At 39.9% G+C, this 24522-nt stretch overlaps 1 protein-coding gene across 1 annotated transcript; it reads left to right on the top strand.

Moving 5' to 3' along the window:
• Positions 1 to 60: 60 nt before the first annotated feature.
• TTC33 (tetratricopeptide repeat domain 33) lies at positions 61 to 23614 on the top strand. Its single transcript, XM_081132865.1, has 5 exons — positions 61 to 253; positions 4210 to 4431; positions 17976 to 18057; positions 19457 to 19588; positions 22212 to 23614. Exons 2-5 carry the CDS (start codon positions 4211 to 4213, stop codon positions 22563 to 22565), a joined length of 789 nt encoding a protein of 262 aa, XP_080988991.1. The 5' UTR covers positions 61 to 253; position 4210; the 3' UTR covers positions 22566 to 23614.
• Positions 23615 to 24522: the final 908 nt, after the last annotated feature.

The following is a 24522-nucleotide window of genomic DNA, read 5'->3' as shown; positions in this document are numbered from 1 at the left end:
CTGGAGCCCAGGCTTTAAAGGTAGGCAGGTCGGAGGGCGCGCGCGGTGACTTCCGCTTCCTGTGGGCAAAGGGCAAGCGGAATGTAAACACGGGACCCGTTGAGTGGCCCTCAGGGAACTGGGCGCCCGGTGCGTGCTGCACTCGCAGGGAGAGCGGGGAAAGAAGGCGCGTGGGTCCTCGTTTAGAGGAGAAAGCAGCTTCAGAAGTTGGAGCTGCGTCTCCACGCGGCTGCGGCCACGCCGGGCCGCTAAGGTTGGTGTCCGGGCGCCCCTCGCAGCGGCGCCGGGGCGGCGTGTGCGGCCTTGACCTTCCCGTCGCGGAGGGAGGAGCGGGGCGGGCGCCCTCGGCGGCGGCTGGGGCGGGGCTGGGGGCGCGGCGGGCCCGCGGGCAGCTCCGACGGGCGCCCCACGTTTTTATCCCTGTGGGAAATGAAGGCGAGTCGCTCATGCTGGCTTCAGTCTCGCGGGGACATCTTCGGGTAAATCGCTTCTTGAACTCCTCGCCTCCGAACACCTCCCTGGACCGGCCGGGGTCCGCTCGGCGTCCGGAGCCGGCTCTGCCAGCGGGTTCCCGCCTGGGGGTCGCGCCCCGGCCGGGCGGGGAGCCTTCCCTGGCTCGTCCGGCCGGCAGCAGCCCTCGAGGGCCTCCTGGATCGCTGCCCAGCAAAAGAATTTAGAATCCAGCGTCGTTGTTTGGAGTTTGCACGGCAGTAATTAAACATAATTCTGCGTAAAGTGAATTTGTCTTGCTTTGTGAGTTAAACATGAAACCCACTTAATTATGATTTACCCGTGATTTTTTTGTATCATGGTGGAAAATGTAAAGATTAGGATGTTGGTGCCTTGTGCATCTGACTACACAGATTCAAGAAAGATTTTTTTTTTTTTAATTTATCTTTATTGTTGAAAATATTACAGATATCCCCTTTTTTCCCTCTTTGATCCCCTCCACCCTGCATCTGCCCCCCCACCCCAGGCCTTCACCACACTATTGTCTGGGTCTGTAGGTTATGCACATAAACATATAAGTTCTTTGATTAATTTCTCCCCACTCACTCCCGCACCCCCAACTTCCCACTGAGATCCATCAGTCTGTTCTATGCTTCTGTGTCACTGGATCTATTTTGTTCATGTCTATTTTGTTTATCAGATTCCACATATGAGTGAGATCATGTAAAACGGAATCAGGAAGAATCAGAAAACCTGAATAGGCCAATAACAGCTGATGAAATCGAAGTAGTAATTTAAAACCTCCCAGCAAACAAAAGCCCGGCTCCGAACGGCTTCACAGGGAAGCTTTCTAATTCTTTAAGATGTAGAAGAAAGCCTTCTTTTTAAGAAGTTTTAATTTAATGTTCAATTAGCATTAGAAGAACAATAAACTCATCCTACTTACTGAATCAATTCAGAGTGTTAAATTCTCCAAAGCAGAAAGCATGTTGTTTATGTTGTAGGACTCGCCCTTCTTTTAAACCTGGCTAATTTTTATTCTTCAAAATCCACTGAAGCTGAAGTGTTTCTTCTCTGACATCCTAGCACCGTTTGTTTACTCTCTTCTAGCACTTATTCTGTATTGTAATTGGCTTTACTCTTGTGGTCTCCAGACAATTTTGAAGAAAATATAAAACGTACTAATGGTTTTGGTAGGAGAGTCGTGCCTTTTAACCTTAGTGCGCCCTTGGTTCCGTTTGGCATCTTGACTCATCCCTTATTGTTGCTTTTCCTATTCACAGTGACTGTTTCAGATCTTTTCTGTTCTCATGCCTTAGGTTCATTTCTTTCCCTTTTACTTGGAGCAGATGACTAGCCTCCTCTTTTCTCTGAAAAATGTGAAGCTTGGGGAATGAAATTTGTCATTTTCATTTTCCTCTACCTCTGAACTTGCCTATACTTTTCATTCAATATTTGGTGTTGTCCGAGAGGAATGTATTCTTGTCCCTCTCTTCAAGGCTCAACTTGTCAGTTGATAGGGGTCATCAGGCCTCTTACAAAACCTCATTGTGTCCTGACCTCCACAGCCTCTGATCTCTAGAAGATCCTAAAGGATTTGTGGAGGAGATTGGCAGAAATGCCTGAGGCAGTGGGGTGTGTGGCTTTTTCCTACGGGGTTGAAAACCACTGCGTGGGCCCTTGACCTATACCTGTCTTCAGCATTTGTAACAGTGGTTTGGGTTGGAGGATGGGGGATGGTAATGGGAGTCTAAATGAACTATTAATTAAAAAAAAAAATACACGTGGATCTGTACGTCTTTTTCCTTTTCTCCCACCCTAACCCCCTGCTCCCAATAATCTACAGACCTGATCAATGAGTTATAATGAATTTGTCTTTAGTAAATTAATACAGGTGTCCGTCTATTAATAGAGTGCCTCACAAAGTTCCATTTGGAAACTTGAAACCAGAAAACCAAATCATCTTCATTCTAGTCAGCTTTAGGGACAGTCATAAACACAAGACTTCTTTCTTATCTTGAATTACCCTGGTATCTTGTGAGACTCCTCATGGTCCACTCTCTCACATGGTCCTCACTCTGTGCCTCTGCACTTCTGTGCCGTAGTCATCACACTTTCATTTTCAGGCATTTCTTGGTTCTTCCCCTAACTTGCTTATAGTCATCTTCAAACATAGGAGTCTCATTCTCTCATATTATGATAGGTCTGGGGAGAGAGAGTGGCATTGTTCTAATTTCCTAGTGTAGTTTATAATCCATGACTTCCCTAGGCTTTTCTAAAAATCCCTGCTCCTTTGGAAAGCATATGGTTCACCCTATCAGCCTATATATTTCTCGATTGCTGTAATTTATTGGCACTCATTTATACTCATTAAGAGCTTAGACACACAACCCATAATTTTCTTAGCCCTCCAAGTTCTGTCACTATCTAGGGCCTTTCCCCATGGCTGGCCTCACAGCTGCCCTCACTTTTTCTCTCCCCTTCCTTCTAATGATTACTTACTGTGCTTTTACCTCAGTCATGTGCCTGGGTGGTGAAGACTTTGATATCTGCTAGGACTTACTGCTTCATTTCTCTCTTCCCCTTATCCCACAATGCCCTTCTTGGATAATTTTACGAAGACTTCTGGTTTATTGTTTTTCCTGTTCCTCGGGTTGCTCAGTCTGTTGATCATAGTCTCCTTGGGGTCATAGACTTCGCTAAGAATGCACACGGGCATATAAAAACTTACATAAAAATTTCAGAGGTTTCTCAGAATTTTTAAGTACATCTATGTAATTAGTAAGAATTCTTGGATCCCTCAATAAATCCCTTCTCTAAATAAATATTTGTTGAATTCTTCCAGGGTTTCCTTTGACGTTGTTCCATCAATTGTTCTTTTATTCTTTCTTGTCCCTTACATTTGTACGTAATTGCAGATTTACAAAACAATTCAACATTTGTTACCTTTTCGAATCACCAGCTGTGAATTTGCCAGGTGTGAATCTCTTAAAACTTTTTATTAGAAGCATATATAAAAAGAGAGAGAAAAGTATAAGGAGGCTTATGCACCCATCCCCTAACTTCCTCAGCTGTCAATTCAGCAATCTTTTCATTTGTATTTCTCCTCTACTGCCCCCACCTCCCACTGGTTACATTGAAACAATTCCTAGATATTATGTAATTTTGTGTGAAATATTTTAGTATGTATTCCTAAAAGATATGGGTTTTTTTACAAACATAATCATAATACTATTTATCATACCTAAAAAATAACCTTATTATCATCAAATATCAAATCAGTGTTCTGATTTCCCATTTCCTCCCCATTGGCCTGTTTGAACCCAGAGCTAAACAAGATCCATGCATTCTATTTGGCTAGTATGTCTCTCATAATTTGGGGGTTACCTCCCATCTTTTTTTTTCTTTTTTCTTTCCTGGCAGTTTATTTCTTGAAGAAACCAGCTTTATTTTTATTTTTTGCTGTCTGCATGCTCATCTGCATCCCGTATTTTTTATAAGCTAGAGCCTTGGTCTGATTCAGGATTAATTTTTGGCAAGAGCACATCATGGCTAGCGTGTCCCCTCCATCAGGAGATGCATAATGTCCAGTTGTCTTTCTTGATGTTAGCAGCCTTCAGTGGTGATTTCTTAGGGCCACTGTTTAATTAGGAGTTAAACGGTGGTAGTCTGATCCTGCTATTCCTTCTTCCCTTAGTTGGAATACTTCTATAAGGGGCCAGGTTTGAAATTTAAAGCTCTTTCTCTGTCCTTCTCCAGAATGGCTTCCTTCGGATGGAAGAGGAAAATTGGCGAGAAGGTCTCAAAGGCCACTTCCCAGCAGTTTGAGGCTGAAGCTGCTGACGAGAAGGATGCAGTTGAGGGTGATGAAGGGAACGGGCTTCATGCCACTAAACGTAGGAAGGAAAGTCTCCTCGAAGGCTGTGCTGAGAAAAGTAAACAGCTGAAGGATGAAGGAGCCAGTCTGGCTGAAAATAAAAGGTATGTTTTAGAGTTTTCTCATACAGAACATTTATATTTTCTGACTTGCTTTCAGTAGTGGGATGAAGAGTTATGAATTCTCTAAGTTTATGTTTTTAGGATCTGATCTAGGTGCTAAATTAAAGAAATAGGTTTTAAAGTCACCTTTAAACATTCCCATAGAATCTGAAAGTTTGTAAAAAAAAGTCTGCATGATGCTTATAATGTCTCTCCTTTGCTGTCTTTTTTGTTCTGTCTAAAGTAGAGTAAAGACTCAGTAAAATGTAATCCAGTTTACTGGTTGGTTGGAGATGGTTAATTCTTGGTGTAATTGACTTTCTCTTTGTGATATTATGGACCAAATAAATTAGATGTTTCCTGAATAGCTTTGGGGGCATATATATATATATATTTTTAAGTAGGTGTTCAGTCATTTTTTTCCATTGACTTCTTATGTGCTTTAGTAAATGTGGAATTTGATAATAGCCTCATTTATTCTTTGTCCTTCCTCGCTAAGCCCTTAGACTTCCATTATTTAGATCTTCCTTCTTTCCCCCTCTGCTGTTTTTTCTACTTTCTTAGTCCTTTCACCTTCCTCTGCTTAGCTCCTTCAGTGGAACCAAAAACCGCTCTTCCGCAGATTAGTGGGGAAAGGACACACAGTTTAGTACATTGTGTAGAGGAAGCTGGAACTTCGTACAGAGGAAAAGAAAGTGATCTGTGTCATACCACGTATAGAGAGAACTCTAGAGGCATCACAACTCTCTATGCGAATAAAAAAATATAGGAAGTATCTCTGTGACCTAGATGTGGGAAAGGACTTTTTATTTTTAAAAATTTCACATCTGTATTAAAGTTGAAAAAATAGTTGAATCTCCCATATTCCCTCTGTCTAGACTCAGAAAACTTTTTAAAATTTTATCTTTTAATTACAGTTTACATTCAGTACTTTTTGCATTAGTTTCAGGTATACAGCACAGTGGTTAGACAATCATATGCTTACAAAGTGATCCCCCCGATATTTCAAATACCCACCTGGCACCGTACGTAGTTATTACAGTATTAATGACTGTATTCCCTAAGTTGTGCTTTACATTAGATTAAAAAATTCTTATCAGTTGCTTTATTTATCTCTTCCTACACATACACATGTACACACGTAATTGTATATTAGAATTTTTTGTGTGATTTATTTGAAAGTAGGTTGCAGACATTGTGGCACCTGGTTCCTGAGTCCTCGTGCTTCTCCTAAGAACAAGGGTGTTCTCTTCCCAAACACGAGCTGCTGTCCACCCTGTGAAAATGAGCAGTACTGTGATCTGATATCCACTCCACATTTAGATTTTTCCAGTTTTCACCTAAGTGTCTTTAGTGTTTTTTAAAAACCAGGATCCAAACAAAGTCCACACCTTGCATTTGGTTATTGTATCTCTGTAGTGTCTACTTGGGTCCCCTACTTTTATCCCCCATGACACTGACATGTTGAAGAGTGCAGACCAGTTTTCTATTTGATTGTTTCCTTAACTTGTTCCTCTATCTTGTGTATTTCTTGTAAACTGAAAGTTGAGTGTTGAGGTTTGATTTAGATTCTGATTAAGCACTTTGGAGGAGAAAACTTCATGTAATGTTTATGCTTTACACTGTGTCTTATTGGGAAATAAGGACATGTGGTTGTTATTAGTGCAGTTATTAGTGCAGCCACTGAAAGACACTGTGCCTATGTCAGTCTGTTTGCTGTGTGTAATATTTGCTGAAAGCCACATTTTTATAAAAATCTTGAAACATTTATCTTTGGTGAAGGAAATACATTATACTAGGAAATTATACTTGAGAACATGAGGACTGTTGATTTATTTGCCCTAAAGATATGATTTTTTAGGACATGTGTGTGATCAGCAGGAGTAGTATCTGAATAGGTTGTTGGTAGGACAGGATACTCTTCAGATCATCCAGTGATCTAAAACCAGGCCTGTGTGCTTTTGGCTGGTATCTTCCATGTGGTACTGAAGAGTTGGAGAAATTAAAAGCAGTGGTGCTGAATAAGTACTACGGCTTTTCTTTTCTTTTCTGTTCTTTTTATATTTTTCCTAATTGGTAAGGGTGGTTAGAAGATTTGTTAATCATTTTTGTCATAAATGAGTCAAAGTTGAAAAACAAACATTTTAGTTTCTAGGTCTGTTCTTATGTTTGATTCTGAGTGTAATCTTTTATTTTAATATAAAACATAAAATCATGCTTCAGCTCTACTATATCAGCACCTTGAATTGGGAAAGAAGGTAGAAAATAAATATCAGGGACAACAGTTTAACAGCCTAATGTTAGATTGCGAATTCCCATTTGTGTTATTTTAGGCACAAAAGTAATTTGTCTGGTAGAACTTGGTGAGAGTGGCATTCTTCTGTCTCAGTTAGAAGGAAACCAACTATAAATTTTCCACATTTGTGAAATCACTTTCAGAACATCCATAAAACATCTTTAGAAATTCCCGTAAATGCTTGTTAAAAGTTCATTAACTTTGTTGTTTTGCCTTTTCCTCTAGACCACACTGGTGTGTGGAAGGGAAAAGCTATTCAGTTATTGCCATGGGATTCTCTCTGAATTTCCTGTGTAGAGAAGAGATATCAACTTTGTCGATAAACAGAATAACTCTTGTTTTTTTTGCTTGCATGTCAAAACATTGAGTCATTTCATTAAAATCAGCTGGATTAGATGCTTTATTTTGAATGAAGGACACTGAGATCAGTAAGTTTTTCTGCTCATTAGCATTTCTTTTAGAGTAATGTATATACAGCTCTAGGAAGTAACTAAACAGAATTAAAGGAATCTAGTCGAATTAAGTAGTTTGGTGAGTCTATGCCAAAAATAAGTAGAAATAACAGTTTAAATTATCTAAGAGAATATTAAACTTGATTGAAAAAAATACAAGTAGAAAATAATATAAGCAGAAATAGTGAAGTTAAATTAAAAAACAACAAAAAAATCCTCATTCCCTGCCTTCCAAATCAGCTCTATCTTAAACCACCCCATTTTCACTATTCACGTATTTTAACCACACTGGCCTGCCTTGTGTTTTTGAACACAGTTCTTACACCACTTTACTTTATAGCTTCCTGTGTGAACAGCTTCTCTCTCCTGTTTTCGGATGTTGGTCTGTTGTCCTTCCGATCTCTTCTCACATACTGTGTTCTCAGCATGCCCGCCCCCCTTACCCCAGCCTAACAGGGCCCCTCATTCCCCCTTCTCCCTCACAGCAGCCTTTTAAATTTTCCTCTAGCATTTCTTCTGTTTGGAAGTTACTTTATTCACTTACTTAATTTTTTTATTTATGTGTTATTCATCTGTCTTCTGTGGAAAGATAAGCTTCAGGACTGTAGGGATTTTGTCTGACTTTTGTTCTGTGTCCTCAGCTCTTAAAACAATTTGCGGCACCTACCAGGCCCTCAGTACCTATTTACCAAATATTTATAAAGCTGCTATTTTTAGCTATGTTATGGTTAGTTTTTTTGTGGATTAACTAGCATTTATTGCATTGTATCTATGGGAGTAGTCTGAGAATATATTTTCTTTTCTATCCCAAACACAGCGGGCCTTTGAGAATAGAATTTTCCCACCCTCCTTGTGCATGAGAATATGGCCCTTGAGAATTAACTGCTCTTTTCTCGGTCTCCTCCCTTTCCCCATAGTCCACGCTGTTTCCCCTCGCCCTCCGGATTATTCTGTGTGCAGAAGGCTTTTGTTTATACAACAGGAAAGTGACAACAGGTTTTACGGAATAGTGGCTTAAGGGCTTGGGCCTTACCCCAGCTCTGCCAGTTGCTAGTGTTGTGATACTAGGCAAGTTATTCAGCTTCTCTGTGTTTAAGTTCCCTCTTTTGCAAAAAGTACCTACCTCATAATGCCATTGTGATGATGAAATGAACTTACATATGTAAAGTACTCAAGGTGGTACCTGCCACATAGTAAGTACTCAATAAATATTAGCTATTATTAATACCACTATTATAGTATTCTCAATTATTCTGCATCTTTTATTGGTGATACATTTTCTCACTGGCAATATTGTTTGCTTCACGGGGTTCTTGTGAGGCTGAAATCCATTGATGGATACAAAAGTACTTTAACAACCAGGTATGGACTTCAGCATGCAGCCAGGAGGCAGTATCAAGAACTTGACCTGGACAGCCCCAAGCAACTACAATATTAGATAAAACGTATGAAACAACTGTTTTCAAACACTGGATAATAGTTGACATAGGACTCTGATCTTTGAGAGTAGGGACACAAATGATTTGATCCCTGTGACCTCCCTCACTTTCTACCTGAAGGCAATTTCCAGGCTATAAGCACATGATGGGGAAACCAGACACACCATGGTGGTCTTGCTGAGTTGAGGAGATGGAGATTGCATTTCAGAGAGGCTCAGGCAGCTAGAAGTTGTGGAATAGTGTACCAGAGAAGAGGGAGCTGCTCAGAGAAATTGCTCCAGAAATCTGTATGAGGTTCCTTTGAGTATTTGTTGAACATTAGGCCATTCAACTGTGAGGAAAAGTCCACAAATCCTAGTAAGATGACCGAAAAGTTGTAAGCTGAACCTATTTCGAGAGTTCATCCAGACCAAAGAGATAGATGTTTAAGCTTCCACCACCCAGAGTGGAGATGCCTTGGAGGTCATCAGGGACATTAACTGGAGTCCACATGGAGTCTGTTGTTCATTAGTAGAATGACTACACAATCCTGGAGGGAAGGCAAATCTAGACCTTTCCTAGGGCTTAAAAACAGATTTTCATAGGTTCAAACTGATTGCATGTCAGAACAGAGCCAAAACATTCAGATACTTAATAGCATATAACATTTACAGTTTCCAACATCCAATAAAAATTATTAGACATGCCAAGCAGGAGAACATTTTGACCCAGGAGAAAAATCAGTCAGTAAAGCCAGACTGAGAAATGATGTAGATGATAAAAGTAATTGATAAAGAGGTTAAACTGGTAATAACTATGTTCACATATTTAAAAGGTAACACAAACCTAATCAGGAGTGAAGTGAATGATGTAAACAAATGGAAAATCTAGAGGCAAAAAATGGAATATTCTAAATAAAAAAAATACCCCAAATAGGATTAATAGCTGTGTTTGTTCGGTCCTTGGAGAAACAGATGCCAAGACCAGATTAAACGTCATGCAAACATTTTATTAGTGGAATCACCTGTATGAGAGAAAATGGTAAAGAAGCTGGTAACCTGGGAGAGTCGTCAGTCTACAGTGTTTGACCCTGAGTGAAGGAAAGAGGGAAGAAAGATTGGCTAGAAGTCTCATGGGCTGTTGGTTAAGACCTCGGTAGTCTTAAGTCAGGATCCTCCATCAGAGAAGTCCCGTGCCCCCTAGGAACGGGCCTGTCTTAGTATCCCTGCTGCGCTCAGTCAGTGTAGGGAACAGCCATGGAAGCTCGTCTGTCCTGCAAATGCGACTGTGGACTCAGAGTGTAGCAGCTGAGGTGGAGGTCTGCTCAAGGGAATGGAATGACATCTTTAAAGCTCTGAAAGAAAACAATGATCAGCTTTGTGTTCTATATACCACATAAATGTCTTTCAAAAATAAGGCAAAATAACTTGATCAGGTGAACCAAAGCTGAGGTAACTCATTGGTAGTAGGCCTGAACTTCGAGAAACATTAGAAGAAGTTCTTCAGGTGGAAGAAAATGATAACCAGATGGAAATCTGTATCAGAAGAACGAAGGGTGCTGGAAATTGTAAAGTGTGGGTAAAAATGAAGACCAGTGGTTTTTAAAGTCCTAAAATCCTTTAAAAGATAACTGATTTTAAAAAATTGTAGCAACACATTGGAGATTTATAACATATGGAAGTAAATGTGTAACAACAATAATAAAAAGCATGTGGAAACAAATGGAATTATATTGCCGTTACACTCTGACATTACGTGGGAAGTAGTATAATATTATTTGAACCTAAACTCTAACCAACTGCTAAGAAATAATAAGAGGGTCATAAGCCAATAATGGGGATAAAATGAAATAATTGGAAATTAAAATTTTTAAAAAGTGCCATTTACACTACCACCCCCAAACAAAATCATCAGGAAAAAAATTCAATAAAGTGTGTATAAGAACTGGACACTGAAAACTATAAAGCATGGCCAAGAAAAATTTAAGAGGACCTACATAAATTGAGATATATATATGTTCATGGATCAGAATAAGTTTTGTGAGTTTTCCCCAAATTGTGCTGTAAACTCAACGCAATTCCACTGACAATCTCAGCAAGCTTGTTTTTCTAGTAACTGACAAGCTTATTCTAAATTTTGCATAAAAATGCAAAAAATCTAGACTGTCAAAACAATTTTATGGAACAAAACATACTTAGTGAACTTATATTGCTTCATTTCTACACTTACCACATTCTTGGATGCTGGACCTTTATAGTATTAGTGTAAGGATAGACATATATAGAGCAATGAAAAGAATATGAGGTACAGAAATGACTCATGTGCCTGGCCAGCTTTGGCTTAGTGGTTGAGCGTCAACTCCTGCACCAAGATGCTGCTGGTTCGATTCCCTGTCAGGACACATGCTCAGGTTGCAGGTGTGGTCCCCAAGTAGGGGTGTGCAGGAGGCAGCTGATTGATAATGTTTCTTTCTCATCGATATTTCTATCTCTTTCTCCCTTTCCCTGAAAAAATCAATAAAAACATACTAAAAACAAAGACTCATGTATATTTGGTCAGTTGATCAAAAATTAAAACTTCTGATTATCAAAAGGCATAATTAAGAAAACGAAACATCAGGCCACAGACTAGGAGAAAAGATTTACAACACATATCTGATATAGGACTTATTTCTAGAGTATATAAAGAACTCTCACAACTCACTTAGACACTATCCAATTAAAAAATGGACAAAATATTTGAACTGAAGCTTTAGAAAGAAGATATGTGACTGGCCAATAACCTGCTCAGCATGATTCATTATCGGGGAATTTCAAATAAAACCACAATGTACTACTACATAACCACCAGAGCGCTAAAATTGAAAAGACTGACAGTGTCAGGCAAGGATGTGGAGCAACTGAAATTTCATACATTGCTCATGAAAATATAAAGTGGTTTTACTACTTCGGAAAACAGTCTAGCTGTTTCTTATAAAGTTAAAGGTGCACCTAACCATACAATCCAACAGTTTTATGGCTAGATATTTACTCGGGAAAAGAAAACTTATATCCATGTGAACACTGGTCTAAGTGTTCTTAGCAGCTTTGTTCATAGTGGCCATGAACTGGAAAGGACCAAAGTGCCCATCAGCAGGTGAACGGGTAAATAAATTGTGGTATATCCATCCAGTGGTATCCTAATGAGCAACGAGAACAAATAATTGATGCGTCCAAAATCATTGTGCTCACAGAAGTCAGAAAGAGTGCATATAGTCTGACTTCATCTTTGCAAGTCTTTTAAGAGACAAGTCTAATCTACAGTGACAGAACATCGGTGGTTGTGTGGGGCCAGGCATCAGGGTGAGTGACTGAGAAAGGGCACAAGGAACTTTTTGGGTTGATGGAAATGTTGTTTGTTGTGATGACTGTGGTATTTGGATGGGTGTATATATTTGTCAAAACCCATTAAAGAGTAGTCTTTAAATTGGTACTGTTTTGGTATATAAATTGTTCCTCAGGAAATTTGATTTAAAAAAACAAACTTGAAGTATTAAATAATTCTGTATTTGTTTCATGTATCTCTGTAAATGTTCAGGAGGTATTTTTGTTCCATATTTGCTATTATTTCACAAGTTGATTGACAGAAGGAACAGTTCATTTATTTTTTAAATATATCTTTATTGATTTCAGAGAGAGGGAAGGAGAGGGATAGAGAGAGAGATAGAAACATCAATGATGAGAGTCATTGATCGGCTGCCTCCTGCACGCCCCCGACGGGATGGAGCCTGCTACCCGGGCATGTGCCCTGACCGGGAATCAAACCCCGATCTCCTGGATCCTAGGTCCATGCTCAAGTGCTGAGCCATGCCCAGCTGGGCCAAAAGAAACAGTTTAGATTTCAATAAAACTCTCCCTCTGAATATTGCCAATTTGGGGGTCTTGATCATTTTATCACCCTGTCAGCCTTCGTCAGTCCATTCTGCTCTGGGAGCAGTGACAGGAGCCCCAGTCTTAGTCCAGATGGTGGGTGGGGACTTTTGCCATTGCATGTATTCACAGATCTTGAGTTTGAATCTCACCTCCTCAGTTTACCAGTTCAGAGGATGTGTACCAATCACGTAATATGTTTTGGGCTTTTTCTTTTGTTGTTGTTGTAAAATGACAGTAAGTGCAACACAGTGTGGGCCAGCTGTGAGGTTGGGACGCGCAGTCATCTCGGGCGGTGGGGAAGTGGGGATGCCTGTGGAGGAGCTGCGCAGAGGAGGCGGCAGGGAGGAAGGTCGATGGGAGAGGAGGGAGCCACTTCTATTCCTGGGGTGCATTCTTTCGCTTCTTTTTTTTAACCCTCATACTTTCTCATTTGGTGTTATCTAGCACATGGAGAGTTGTCTGAACACATTACATGGGGCACAATCCAAGTGTTCATACCAGCCTCCCTCCAAAGGCGACTCGGTTCTGTCGCATCAGTCTCCTGCTCTCCAGTTGGCCTCATTAGCGACTATCACCACTCTTAGAAAATTGGGTTTGCAATGGAATGGTTTTTAAATCTGAAGGATTGTAGTATTCATGATTCTTTGTAACCAAAAAGTGGTTTACTCTTCTACTCACCCTCTAGATAATTTGAGTGCTTTATAGAGACAGTATAGTGAGCCTAGTGTTTGCATGAGGATTTTGAAGTCATTTTATCTCTGTTCAGGGCCTAGCTTTACCATTTCTATCTGTATAAAGTTTGGCAGGTTACCAGCTTTTTACGTATCAGTTTCCTCAGATGTAAAATGGTGAGTAAAGAGCAAGTGCCTGTGTAAGTTTAGCATGCCACCTAGCACCTAGTAAGCACTCAGTACATGCACTTTAGATATTGTATTTTAGGATTTTGTGTGTGATTGGTACATTTCATGTAGTATCAATGTTTTTTGTAAGTGATTTTGTTCAGACACCTTTTTCTAGAATTATTACTAACTAGGATATACTTTCTCAGTAGTTACAGTGTGGGTCCTAACTTTGATATGTTGGCTCTTAAGGTTTCAACCACTAGGTGGTGATATTTGATTGTGTTGGTCTGTTTTTTTCTTTGAGAATTAGTGTGTGTGTGAAGCAGGAATATAATTAGAATTTACCATGAATTTGTCTCCTGTCTAGAAAAGTATTTCTATCAAAGTGAACTTGGGGGTGATTTGGCCATGTGACACACAATGTCCCGAGTGCCAGCCTGGCTATATGTAATGACAGTGACCTTCATTTTGATGTCATGTGTTCCTCCCTCTCTTTTGGCTCCTTCTCACTACAAGCAAACCCTGACAGCATCCATTTAAAAGCTTCCCTTGACTCCACATGCCCTACCATTTCTCTGCTCCCCTTCAGCACGAGCTCCATTGATGAATCATCCTCTCAGTCCATTCCAGTCAGGCCTCTGTCCCCACTAATCTGCTGACCCACTCTTAAAAGGTTTTATCTCTGTTCTCATGTACTGTCCCTCTCACGGGCAGCACAGTTGACCACTCCCTTCCTAATCTACAACAGTGTTGTGCCTGTCCTTTGTTTCAGTGTCCACTCCTTCATTTTCTTTGCTTGGTCTTTTCTTTTGCTTATTTCTAAATATTGGTGGGCCACAGTATTTAGAAAGTACTTGTCCTTTCCACACACAGTCTTTTCCATCGTAAACTTGCATGGTCTCCGGCTCTCAGCACCATCTCTAGACCGATGACTGTCTGCAGTGCTGTCTCCTCACCTGAACCCCAGACTCTCCAATCTCCAATGCTTGCTTTAGACCCACTTGGATGTCTAATTAGTATCTCAAACGTAACATGTACTGAGCAGAATTCCTGATTTTTCTCCCAAACATCTGGTCCTTTCCATTCTTCCCTATTCAGTAAAAGGCCCCACCCTTTACCCAGTTACTTAGGCCCAACAGCCAGGCATCAACTCAGCAGGTTCATGTGCCGACCAGAGCTTGTCTTCCCCAGTCACCCTCAGTTCCCTACCTTTGAGACCATAAGGCCCTGCAGCTGCTGTGTCCGCACAGACCAAAGAGCCCATGTGTGGTGCTAACTGACAATGAATGACCATCCCAGCTCGACGCCAGCCAGGTTGACCTGTGGATGCCCTGGAGGGACTGGATCGCACACCCAGCAGTGTGAGTGGGTTAAGGCCTGGTGGGGAAGAGTCTAGGGATCCCCCCCTACACATATGGTTAAACCCATCCTCATAGCCATGGCCTGCTAGGGCCTCAGTGATTGTGGCTGTGGCCTACCTCTCGCCTCTCGCTTGCCTTCCTCCTGCTATAGCCACACTGGTTTTCTTTCCTTTCCTCAAAACATGGGGTGTTTAGTCCTGCCTTGGGTTCTTTTTGCACTTTGTCTGGAATGAACTTTCTCCAGATCTTCAGTTGGCTGAGGACTTTTTAACATTCAGATCTCAGCTCAAATGTCCTCCTAGAGACCTTTCCTGACCATGCGTTCTGGGTGGCCACCCGCTCACTCCCTATCACATCCCCCCATTTGATTTTTGTCATGGCACTTGTCGTATTCTAACTTATGTTTGTTGTCTTTTTCTGCCGCCTTTACACACAAATGTTCTAGAATGTAAGATTTAGAAAAGGAAGGTCTGTTTATATCTTTTAAAAAAAAATTTTATTGAATTTATTGGGGTGAAATTGGTTAATAAAATTATATAGGTTCCAAGTGTACAATTCTATAATACATCATCTGCATATTGTATTGTATGTTCAACACTCAAAGTTAAGTCTCCTTCCGTTACCATTTATCCCCCCTTTACCCCCTTCCACCTGCTCCCACCCCAGGTCTGATTATATCTTGTTGAATGCTGCATCCTCAGTTCTTAGAGCCCTACCTGTCCCAGGGTAGGTGCTCAATAAATATTTATTAAGTGAATAAGCCGATAACTACAGAGCTCATTAAACTTGAAGCTATAGTAAATTAGAAATTTAATTAGGAGCAAAGTAGCCAAACACTGACATTTCTATCTGGTAATGAGTGTGCTATCTAACTTATTCGGCTGGATCACCAGCTGTTCCTTACCTCAGTGCAGGCGCAGGGCATTCATTATCTTACCCTGCCCTTGCGCAACCCCTGGAGCTGTTCCTTTTGCTTCCTTCCTTGTGCTGGTTCAGTTGGATACTGTTAAGGTTGCTTTAAACTGGCTGATCAGACTTTGGTCACTTATTAACCACAGTGACTTTAAACCAAGTTTTTATCTTTAATGCTTCCCATCCAACAGCTGCAGCAGGGCTGTGTCTGCTCAGCATGTTCCAGACTGAAGTTGAATTAGTAGATATGCTTGGAGTGTATCTCCATTGTGCTCTGTGAGAGCATAATTCTGAGAGGCCATTGATCTGCTAGGTGCCAAGTTTCCTCTGACCACAGTGGGGTTACCCTTTCTTTGTAGGCCAGGAGGAGCAGAGCACCCGAGCACCCACTGGTGGTCTTGCCTAGATCTATTGTTCATAAGTGATTATTTAAAAAATTATAGTATTCCTGTCACATTCATCATCTGTTTTCAGCCTGTAAAGAACTTTTCCTAATAAGCATTTGTTTAGAGGTTTGTTATTTGTATTTATAAATTTTTGAAGGAAGAGTCACTATCTTTGGCCCTTACAAAGGTTTTGAAAACAGTGGTCCTTGCAGATCTGGTAGCTGTCTCTGCATATTCAGATGTGTTGCGTGGACGGCCAGCCAGCCTTTGTGGGTGAATCTTCAGTGTATAGTTACAGATAGCCTGATACTACAAGATGACAACAGCCACTGCTACAGCCGACAGTGGCAGTTAAGGCAGGGTGTGTAAAGCACGCTCCCTTCTGTGGGCCCTAACTGTGCCAGCCAGGGCAAACTCATTCTGAGCTGGCCATAGCCCATTTGCCCTGTGCTGAGATGGCATAAGACCCCGGAAATGGTGTTGCCCATTTGTATTATTTACTATAGTAAAGGAACTATTCTATAGCAGGGTGAAAACAGAGAGAATGTAGGTTTTTATGTTCTTGGACTTTGTATTTCTACCAAATTCTTCCCTTATTTCTTCAGTTCTCTACTCCCTGCTTACAAATCAGTACAGATCAGCTCACATTTTGGTGCTTATGTTTGGTTTGGGTTCTCATACTAGGTAGGAAATTACAAGCACACATACAGAGGACATGAAGGGTCTGGAAAATAGGTAACAAGAAGTGATTCAGAGAAGATAGCACACAATGGGGCTTCATATACTCTGAGAGAGATTAAAAATGCTTCATACCCCTGGTTTTTATTAGCATTACCTGGGGAACTTTTAAAAAATGCAGATGCCTGGGTCCTGCTCTGAGAATTTCTGTTTTAATTGATCTGAGGCAGGGACACGTGTGTGTGTGTGTGTGTGTGTGTGTGTGTGTGTGTGTGTGTTCCCCTCCATAATCTCCATAGATCATTCTGTATATAACCAGGAATGAAAACTGGTGGATTATGTATTTTATGTTTAGCTCTACAAAGCAGAACTAGTAGCACTGGGGGAAAGGTAAAAGACAGAAAGGTACAATGAAAAATGTTCTGTTAATTAGAACTGTCTCCTCATAGAGATATTAAAGTGTACGTGAGTTAACCTTTGTGAAGGGTGCCGTAGAGATGACTGCTTTGGATAATGTGTAGGACTTAGTCATTCCTGAAATTTATTTAAAAAAGGAAGAGTGCTTCTATGCTACAGATTGGGCATGGAGTGTGCTAGATCAGTTTTGGGCATATTGAGTTTGAGATGTCTTGGGGACATCTTGGTGGAGATGGTAGTTGGCTTTGGAGCTCAAAAGAGAGATATGACTAGGAGAACCTTAGTGAAAGGTGGTAGTGGCAGTGACCATCTCCATCCTGGTTTTCCTTTATCTGACCCATGTCTTACGAACTTGTCTGCGTTAATAGTGATGAACCAGACAGGGTCTCTTTTCAAGGGGCTCATAGACAAGGAAACTGAAAACTGAAGAGTCTGTACCAAATTACCTGGCAACTTCTTAAATTGTCGCCTCTGTCAGCCAGATTGCTGCAGTCTAGAGCCCAGGGTTGCAGCTGGATTGTAAAGTCCTCAGAAAGGTTCTTTATAATACTTCTAAAATGAGTGACAACATATGTAGACATTGAGGTTGATGAAAAAAGAGAAATTCTTCTGGTGATTTCTCAGCCCAGGAAACAAAATACTGGAGACAGATTTTCAAGATCTCTTTTATTTATATTTTGCTTTTTTCTCTTTTGCTCTCCTTTCCCTTTATCTCTTAAATTTTCCTGCTTTTTGTAACATCATTATTATCAGTTCTTGAATAGAGATATTGCTTGATAAACAGTTATTCCCTAGTATCTGGTCTTTAAATTTGATCATGTACTCTCACGGACTCATTGGAAATATGATATAAATGTAACCTTAATAACCACAGATATCGAGAGGCGATTCAGAAGTGGGACGAAGCACTACAGTTAACCCCAAATGATGCTACCCTATATGAGATGAAATCACAGGTAAGGACGGAAGAAGGCCCCTTTCATTATGAAACTGCACTGTGTTTGTTTGGTGAGCATGATGAGCCAAAATAGCATTTTCTTCTTAAAATACAATTTATTTGGGGGAAAAAAGTTTTATATTATTTGTGGCTTTTCCTTATGTATTGAATTAGAAATTTGTTTACCTTCACAATGAAGTTAACTGTTATTTCAACCTAACTGGTAAGTTATGAGCAGATGGACATCTTTTAAAAAGTCCCTGGTGCTCTCCTAAATAAATGAAATGTGTTTGCTTCCCTTGGAAATTAATTGTCGTGGGCTCAGCAATAACTTAGTTTCCTCTGATGGATTGGGTTCTAGATGATGACATTTCTCTGAAAATGGCCTAGCCCTTAGCAAAAGGTTAAATAGACTCAAGTTATGAATAATTTAAAAATAACAATTGTATTTAAAAATACATTTCTAATATTTTGTGGGAAAGTTTATAAAGAAAACCTCTGAGCCCTTGGATTAAGTTATCCAAGAGACTTCAAGTCTCAGCGCCTTGAGCATATTTTTGGCAGGGAGCAGTTGCAGTGCCGCCTTCACCCACACACCTACCACCCTTCCTGATGGTGAGGTTAAACATGGGGTGCATTCTTCATTAGTTGTGATTTTAGTTTATCCAGGAAAAACCCAGATTATGTCTCTTGAATAAGAGGGGTATGAGGACCTTCATTTGGATAAGCTAATTTTCATTCTTGAAAATGTATATATTAAAGGCAGGATTTGTGGTGAACTGTATGAAACGAGTTGTTTAATTTGGAACTTGGTAAGGGTGGTTGTTTCACAAATTTTGTGAAATGTATGTGCTCCCAAAGAATATAGATAATATCCAGCTCTTTTCCATGGATTGGAAGTGGAGGGTTCTGGAACTCCCTGGTTTTTCTGATGTGTGATGTGAAGAACCCAGTTGTGGGGAGGCCTGTTGGTGTGTTTGCATGGTTTTTATAGCAGGAGGATGTTCACTGGGGACTAGATGGGTGGTTGAACAAATTTACATCTACCTAGTTTAACAGCAAGACCTGTGGTACCCTAAAATCCACATTGTACACAGAATAAATAGAAGTGGAATTGAGAGATCAAATAATTCTGAGCTACCATGGCCAGAGTATGACTGTGGTTTTGAAGAGAGGGACGGTAGGGTTCAGTAATTGGGAAGGGACTAGTATACATTTTTATAGTATTTCAGGAGTAGGAAGAATATAATTCCTGACCCTGAATGGCAGTGGATGGGATCAGAAACACTGAAATGCTATGTTTACCAGACTAAAAATACACTTTTAAAAATGAAAAGGGTTATTTATGTATGGTTATCTGTTAGTAGTTTACTAGTTTATGAATGTTACTGACAGGTTTTGTTTTCTTTTTACTGTAGGTCCTAATGTCGCTTCATGAAATGTTCCCTGCTGTTCATGCAGCAGAAATGGCTGTGCAGAGAAATCCACACTCGTGGGAGTCTTGGCAGACTCTGGGGCGTGCTCAGCTGGGATTGGGAGAGATAGTCTTGGTAAGGAAGTCAGATGATTATAATGCTAAAATTTTGTTTTGACATGTTTTGATCAGCAGAACCCAAAAGTTCAAGGAATTTGGTTTTCTAATAGGTTAACAGGAAAACAAACAAAAGCTTATGTAGTACTTTTCCCCATTTCTCCTTTATTAAAACTTACAGATCATTATGCTTTTGGTTGTAAGTGCCTATGGTAATGGAAAAAAACCTCTAGGACAGAATATTTAGCAAAAAATTGTCCTATAAAGAAAGAAAATACACTGTAGGTGGGATAACAGATACTTTGAATCAACCAATAAAAGTAAACTTATTCAGAATTTTAAGTTTTTAAAAAATCTTTGCCCAAAGATAGGTTTATTGGTTTTAGAGAGGCAGGAAGGGAGGGAGAGAGAAAGAGAGAAACATCGATCAGTTACCTCCATATGCGCCCTGACTGGGATGGAACCTGCAGCCTGGGTATGCGCCCTGACTGGGATGGAACCTGCAGCCTGGGTATGCGCCCTGACTGGGATGGAACCTGCAGCCTGGGTATGCGCCCTGACTGGGATGGAACCTGCAGCCTGGGTATGCGCCCTGACTGGGATGGAACCTGCAGCCTGGGTATGCGCCCTGACTGGGATGGAACCTGCAGCCTGGGTATGCGCCCTGACTGGGATGGAACCTGCAGCCTGGGTATGTGCCCTGACTGGGATCGAACCTGCAGCCTTTTGGCATATATGGGACAACACTCCAACCAACAGAGCCACCCGGCCAGGACAAAACTTTAAGTTTTTATATAAGAATACTAGTTGTTAAACTGTTATTCCTTTATCTATCGATACGGTTCTTTCCATTATGCTGTGAGACCCTTGGAGGAACTGGAAGTGTTAATTTTTCCTCATTTAATGTTTTTTAGGGATCTGTTTGAAAAAATCTAAATGTGTAATTTTTATGTAAACTTAAACTGTTCTTCTGAAAGACGAGTGGTTAAAAATTACTTTAGTCAATGTCATAATGAAGGGATACTATGAAAAATATATGAAAGCAAGCTAAAATTTCTAACAGTTCTTACTAAGGGGTGGGCAAAAGTTGGTTTACAGTTCTTACGGAAAATAGTACAATAATTAATAAATAATACAAGAATAAACTCTATTTTTCGAAGTCACAACTGTAAACCTACTTTGCCCCACCCCATATATATTAACGTAAGAAAATACACAGTTAAATAGAACAGGCAATAAATTAAAAGTCAATAGTTGGGCATATCTCTATGAGTAATTATTTAGATTTTTATGCAGAATTGGGTGTGTATGTTGGAAAATGAATATGGGCTTGGTTCTTCATTTTCTAATTATTTGAGGTGCAAAGGTAGGTTATTTTTTTAACTTGAGATCTTTTTTAACATAGGCATTCAGCGCTGTAAACTTCCCTCTTAGTTCTGCTTTTGCTGCATCCCATAGTTTTAGTGTATTTTCATTTTCATTTGTGTCAAGATATATTTTAGTTTCTTTTGATTTCCTTTTGAACCTACTGATTGTTCAAGAGTGTGTTGTTTAATTTCTACATATTTGTGAGTTTTCCAGTTATCTTTTTGCTATTGATTTTATTCCATTTGAGTCAGAAAAGATGGTTGGCATGTCTTTTACATTTGTTAAGACTTGTGTTGTGACGTAGCATGTGATCTGTGCTGGAAAATGTTCCATGTGTGTTGAGAAGATGTCTGTCCTGCTGCTGTGGGGTGAAAGGTTCTGTGTGGGTCTGTTTGGTCCTGTTGCTCTATAATGTTGTCCGAGTCTTCTGCTTCCTTATTGATGTTCTTTCCTTCCGTTGTGTCAGTGTTTACTTTATATGCTTAGGTGTTCTGGCGTTGGGTGCATATGTATTTGCAAGTGTTATGTAATTCTGGGAAGTGACCCTTTTATGATCATGCAACGCCTGCCTTGTCTCCCATGACACTCGCTGTGTGTTATCATTACTGTGGCCTAAGCTCTTGGCTTCAGTGTTGTGCATTCCTGGTACCTCCTGACTGTGCTTTAGCCCAGGAAATCCCTAGGTTTTATGTATTTGCTGATCTGCAGAAGCTGAACGGTGTGTCTGCCTCGTTTTGAACTATAATGTCGGCACCTCTATTTTTTTTTTAATCCCCACCCGAGGATATTTTTCCCATTGCTTTTCAGAGAGAGTGGGGGGGGGGAGAAACATCGATGTGAGACATGCATCAATTGTTGCCTCCCACACATGCTCCGACCAGGGCCAGGCATCGAGCCTGTAACCGAGGTCCGTGCCCTTGGCTGGAATCAAACCCAGGACCCTTCAGTCCGCAGGCTGATGCTCTAACCACTGAGCAAAACTGGCCAGGGCTATTTTGATGGGCTTTTAACCCTCTTCAGCAGTTTGTCACTTTCACACTTTTATAACCTTTGTTTTTTTTCATCATAATCATCATCAGTGGTTAGATCACAGCCCTAACTTCCATCCTTAGAGTCTGTTATGTTAAAAAAAGATACCTATGTATATATAGATACTATACATGGATAACATATACATATATATAAATATATAGATAGCTATTGTGGATTATGTTAAATACATTCATTTTTTTAAAACAAAGCAAACAAAAAAAGCTGACCTTTTCTTTCCCTAGGCAATTCGAAGTTTCCAAGTAGCCCTTCATATCTATCCAATGAACCCCGAGATATGGAAAGAAGACCTTTCTTGGGCAAGAAAGCTTCAGGAGCAGCAGAAGGCAGCCCAGAGGATTAAAAAAGATGAAGCACCAGCAGAAGTGACACATGTCTCACCAAAGTCCATTCCTGACTATGACTTTGAAAGTGATGAGATTGTTGCTGTTTGCGCAGCTATTGCTGAGAAACAAAAGCCGGTTTCAGCAAATAAAACCATGGTTATTGTGTCCGCTTCTGGGACTGTGGAGACTGTGAGTGAGAAGGAAGATGGTGCTGCCCCCCCAGATGGCGCTGTTTTTATCAGAGCCCGATGAAGCTTAGCGGGAGCTCTCTGAATCTACCTTTTGATTGCCACTTGAAGTTCAGGGCAGACGGGCATTTACTCTGGAGAAACAGGGTCAAACTCCTGTTTGTAAAATCAGTTTTTCAGATGAGGCATATAAAAACTAAAGGGTAGAATTATTATATAGTGTTTGGACTATGCTTTGATAAGTTATGATTTAAACTTAAGATTAGAATTCTGACTACAGTGGGTTTTTATTAATAAACTTAATCCAGATATATGAGTGAATGCATTTTAAAGGCAAGATTTGGAAGTGATGCTTGAATAGTGAATAACTTGGCCAGTGTTATTAAAATGTTGACTCGTTGACCTTTTTATGATAAAGGAAGTGGGTGATTTCTCTCCCTCCTAAAAATACACTGCTGTTACTAGTCACTCTTCTACTTTTCTTGTTTCATTAGAGTAACTTTGTCACAAAGCTTGAGTATTTCTGATGCTCATTTTGATCCAAAGTTGTCATTTGGTTATATGTAGATTCTTATCAAGTTCAGCTGGAAATGCATGCAAATGTGTACGTTCCGGACGGTTCCTGTAGATACTCTTAATTCTGATTTATGCTTGTTTTGACTATAAAATTATTAAGACCATGGTAGTTGCCACCTTCAGTATTTATTGGATGTGGGGAGTTCTGATAAATTGTAACAGTGATGGTTTTATTTTTTTAATTGTTAAAGTAGATAGTCTTTACCACAAGCGAGTCATTTTTAAGATGTGCATTTTTTAAATTAGTGGCTCTTATAGCTACATCATAAATTGTACTGCAGTGTTGTCCCAGTCAAAAGGAGTATTTTCTTTATTTTTAAAAGCTTGAAAACCTCACCCTGGATGGTGTGGCTCAGTTGGTTGGGTGTCATCTCGTGCACCAAGAGGCCGCTGGTTCGATTCCTGGTCAGGGCACATGCCCAGGTTGCAGGCTTGATCCCCAATAGGGGGCGTACAGGAGGAAGCCAGTCAGTGTTTCTCTCTCTCTCTTCCTCTCCCTTCCTCTCTCTCTAAAACGTGTTTTAAAAAAAAATAAAAGTTTAAAAACCTTGAAAGTACCTTTTGCTTATAACTTTTCAGCTGATGATTGGGAATTCCTTTTCTGGATAACTTGTTTGGAGCTGCTCAGTAAAATGAGAAATAATCACAGTTTTAAATAACAAAATTGTATCTTTCTAAACAAACAAACAGGGATGTTATTAGAGTTCCAGTGGGATTACAGGCACAGCATACATGGAAACTAAAATGTGATTATGGTAGAATCTTACAAATAGAGAAAGATATATTGAAGAAATAGTCATTGAAAAGCACAGTTATATCCACAAATCAATATTGTCATTGCTAATGTGAATTATTATTTTTATAGTTTACACATTGTGGGACAATTATATGGGACAGTTGGGTACTGTTACTCTGGACACTCAGGAAACTATTATTGGTATAAAATTAATTTTATCCTTGTTGGAGATAAAAGTAAGTTAATTTATTTAAAGAAATTTTCCCCTGTTGGAGCATGTAAGTAATGGTTTATATTTTTCTGAGATGATTTTTAAAGTTTTTCTTTTAGTGGAATGTTTACCTCTTTTTTCAGAGTCAGAGAAGTCAGCACTTGTCTTAGAAAGTATTGCATTTCCTCCCAAAGTGATATTAGAAAATTAGCTCTGGTTGGAGAGGTTAGTTTTAGAATGATCCAAAAAACAAATTAATTACATTTTATTTTGTTTACTAAGAAATATTCTCAAAGGGTGGATAGTTGGGTATCTAGAGAAGTTGGTGTGTTGTGTTAATGGGTATTTGTTTATTGTGTAATCAGCAAATAAAGTTTTTTCTGCATTTTAAAGATTTGCCTATTATTTTGTGTTGTTAGCTTTTGAAAAAGATTTATTTTTTCTTATGTGAAAGTATGTGAAGCACTTTGTATGGTCTCTTACATATGGAGTACTCTC

Source organism: Miniopterus schreibersii (genome assembly GCF_964146895.1).
Source record: "Miniopterus schreibersii genome assembly, chromosome: 3".
NCBI lineage: Eukaryota > Metazoa > Chordata > Mammalia > Chiroptera > Miniopteridae > Miniopterus > Miniopterus schreibersii.
The sequence above is the reverse complement of the archived record's forward strand: the minus strand, read 5'-3'. Positions and strand labels throughout refer to the sequence as shown.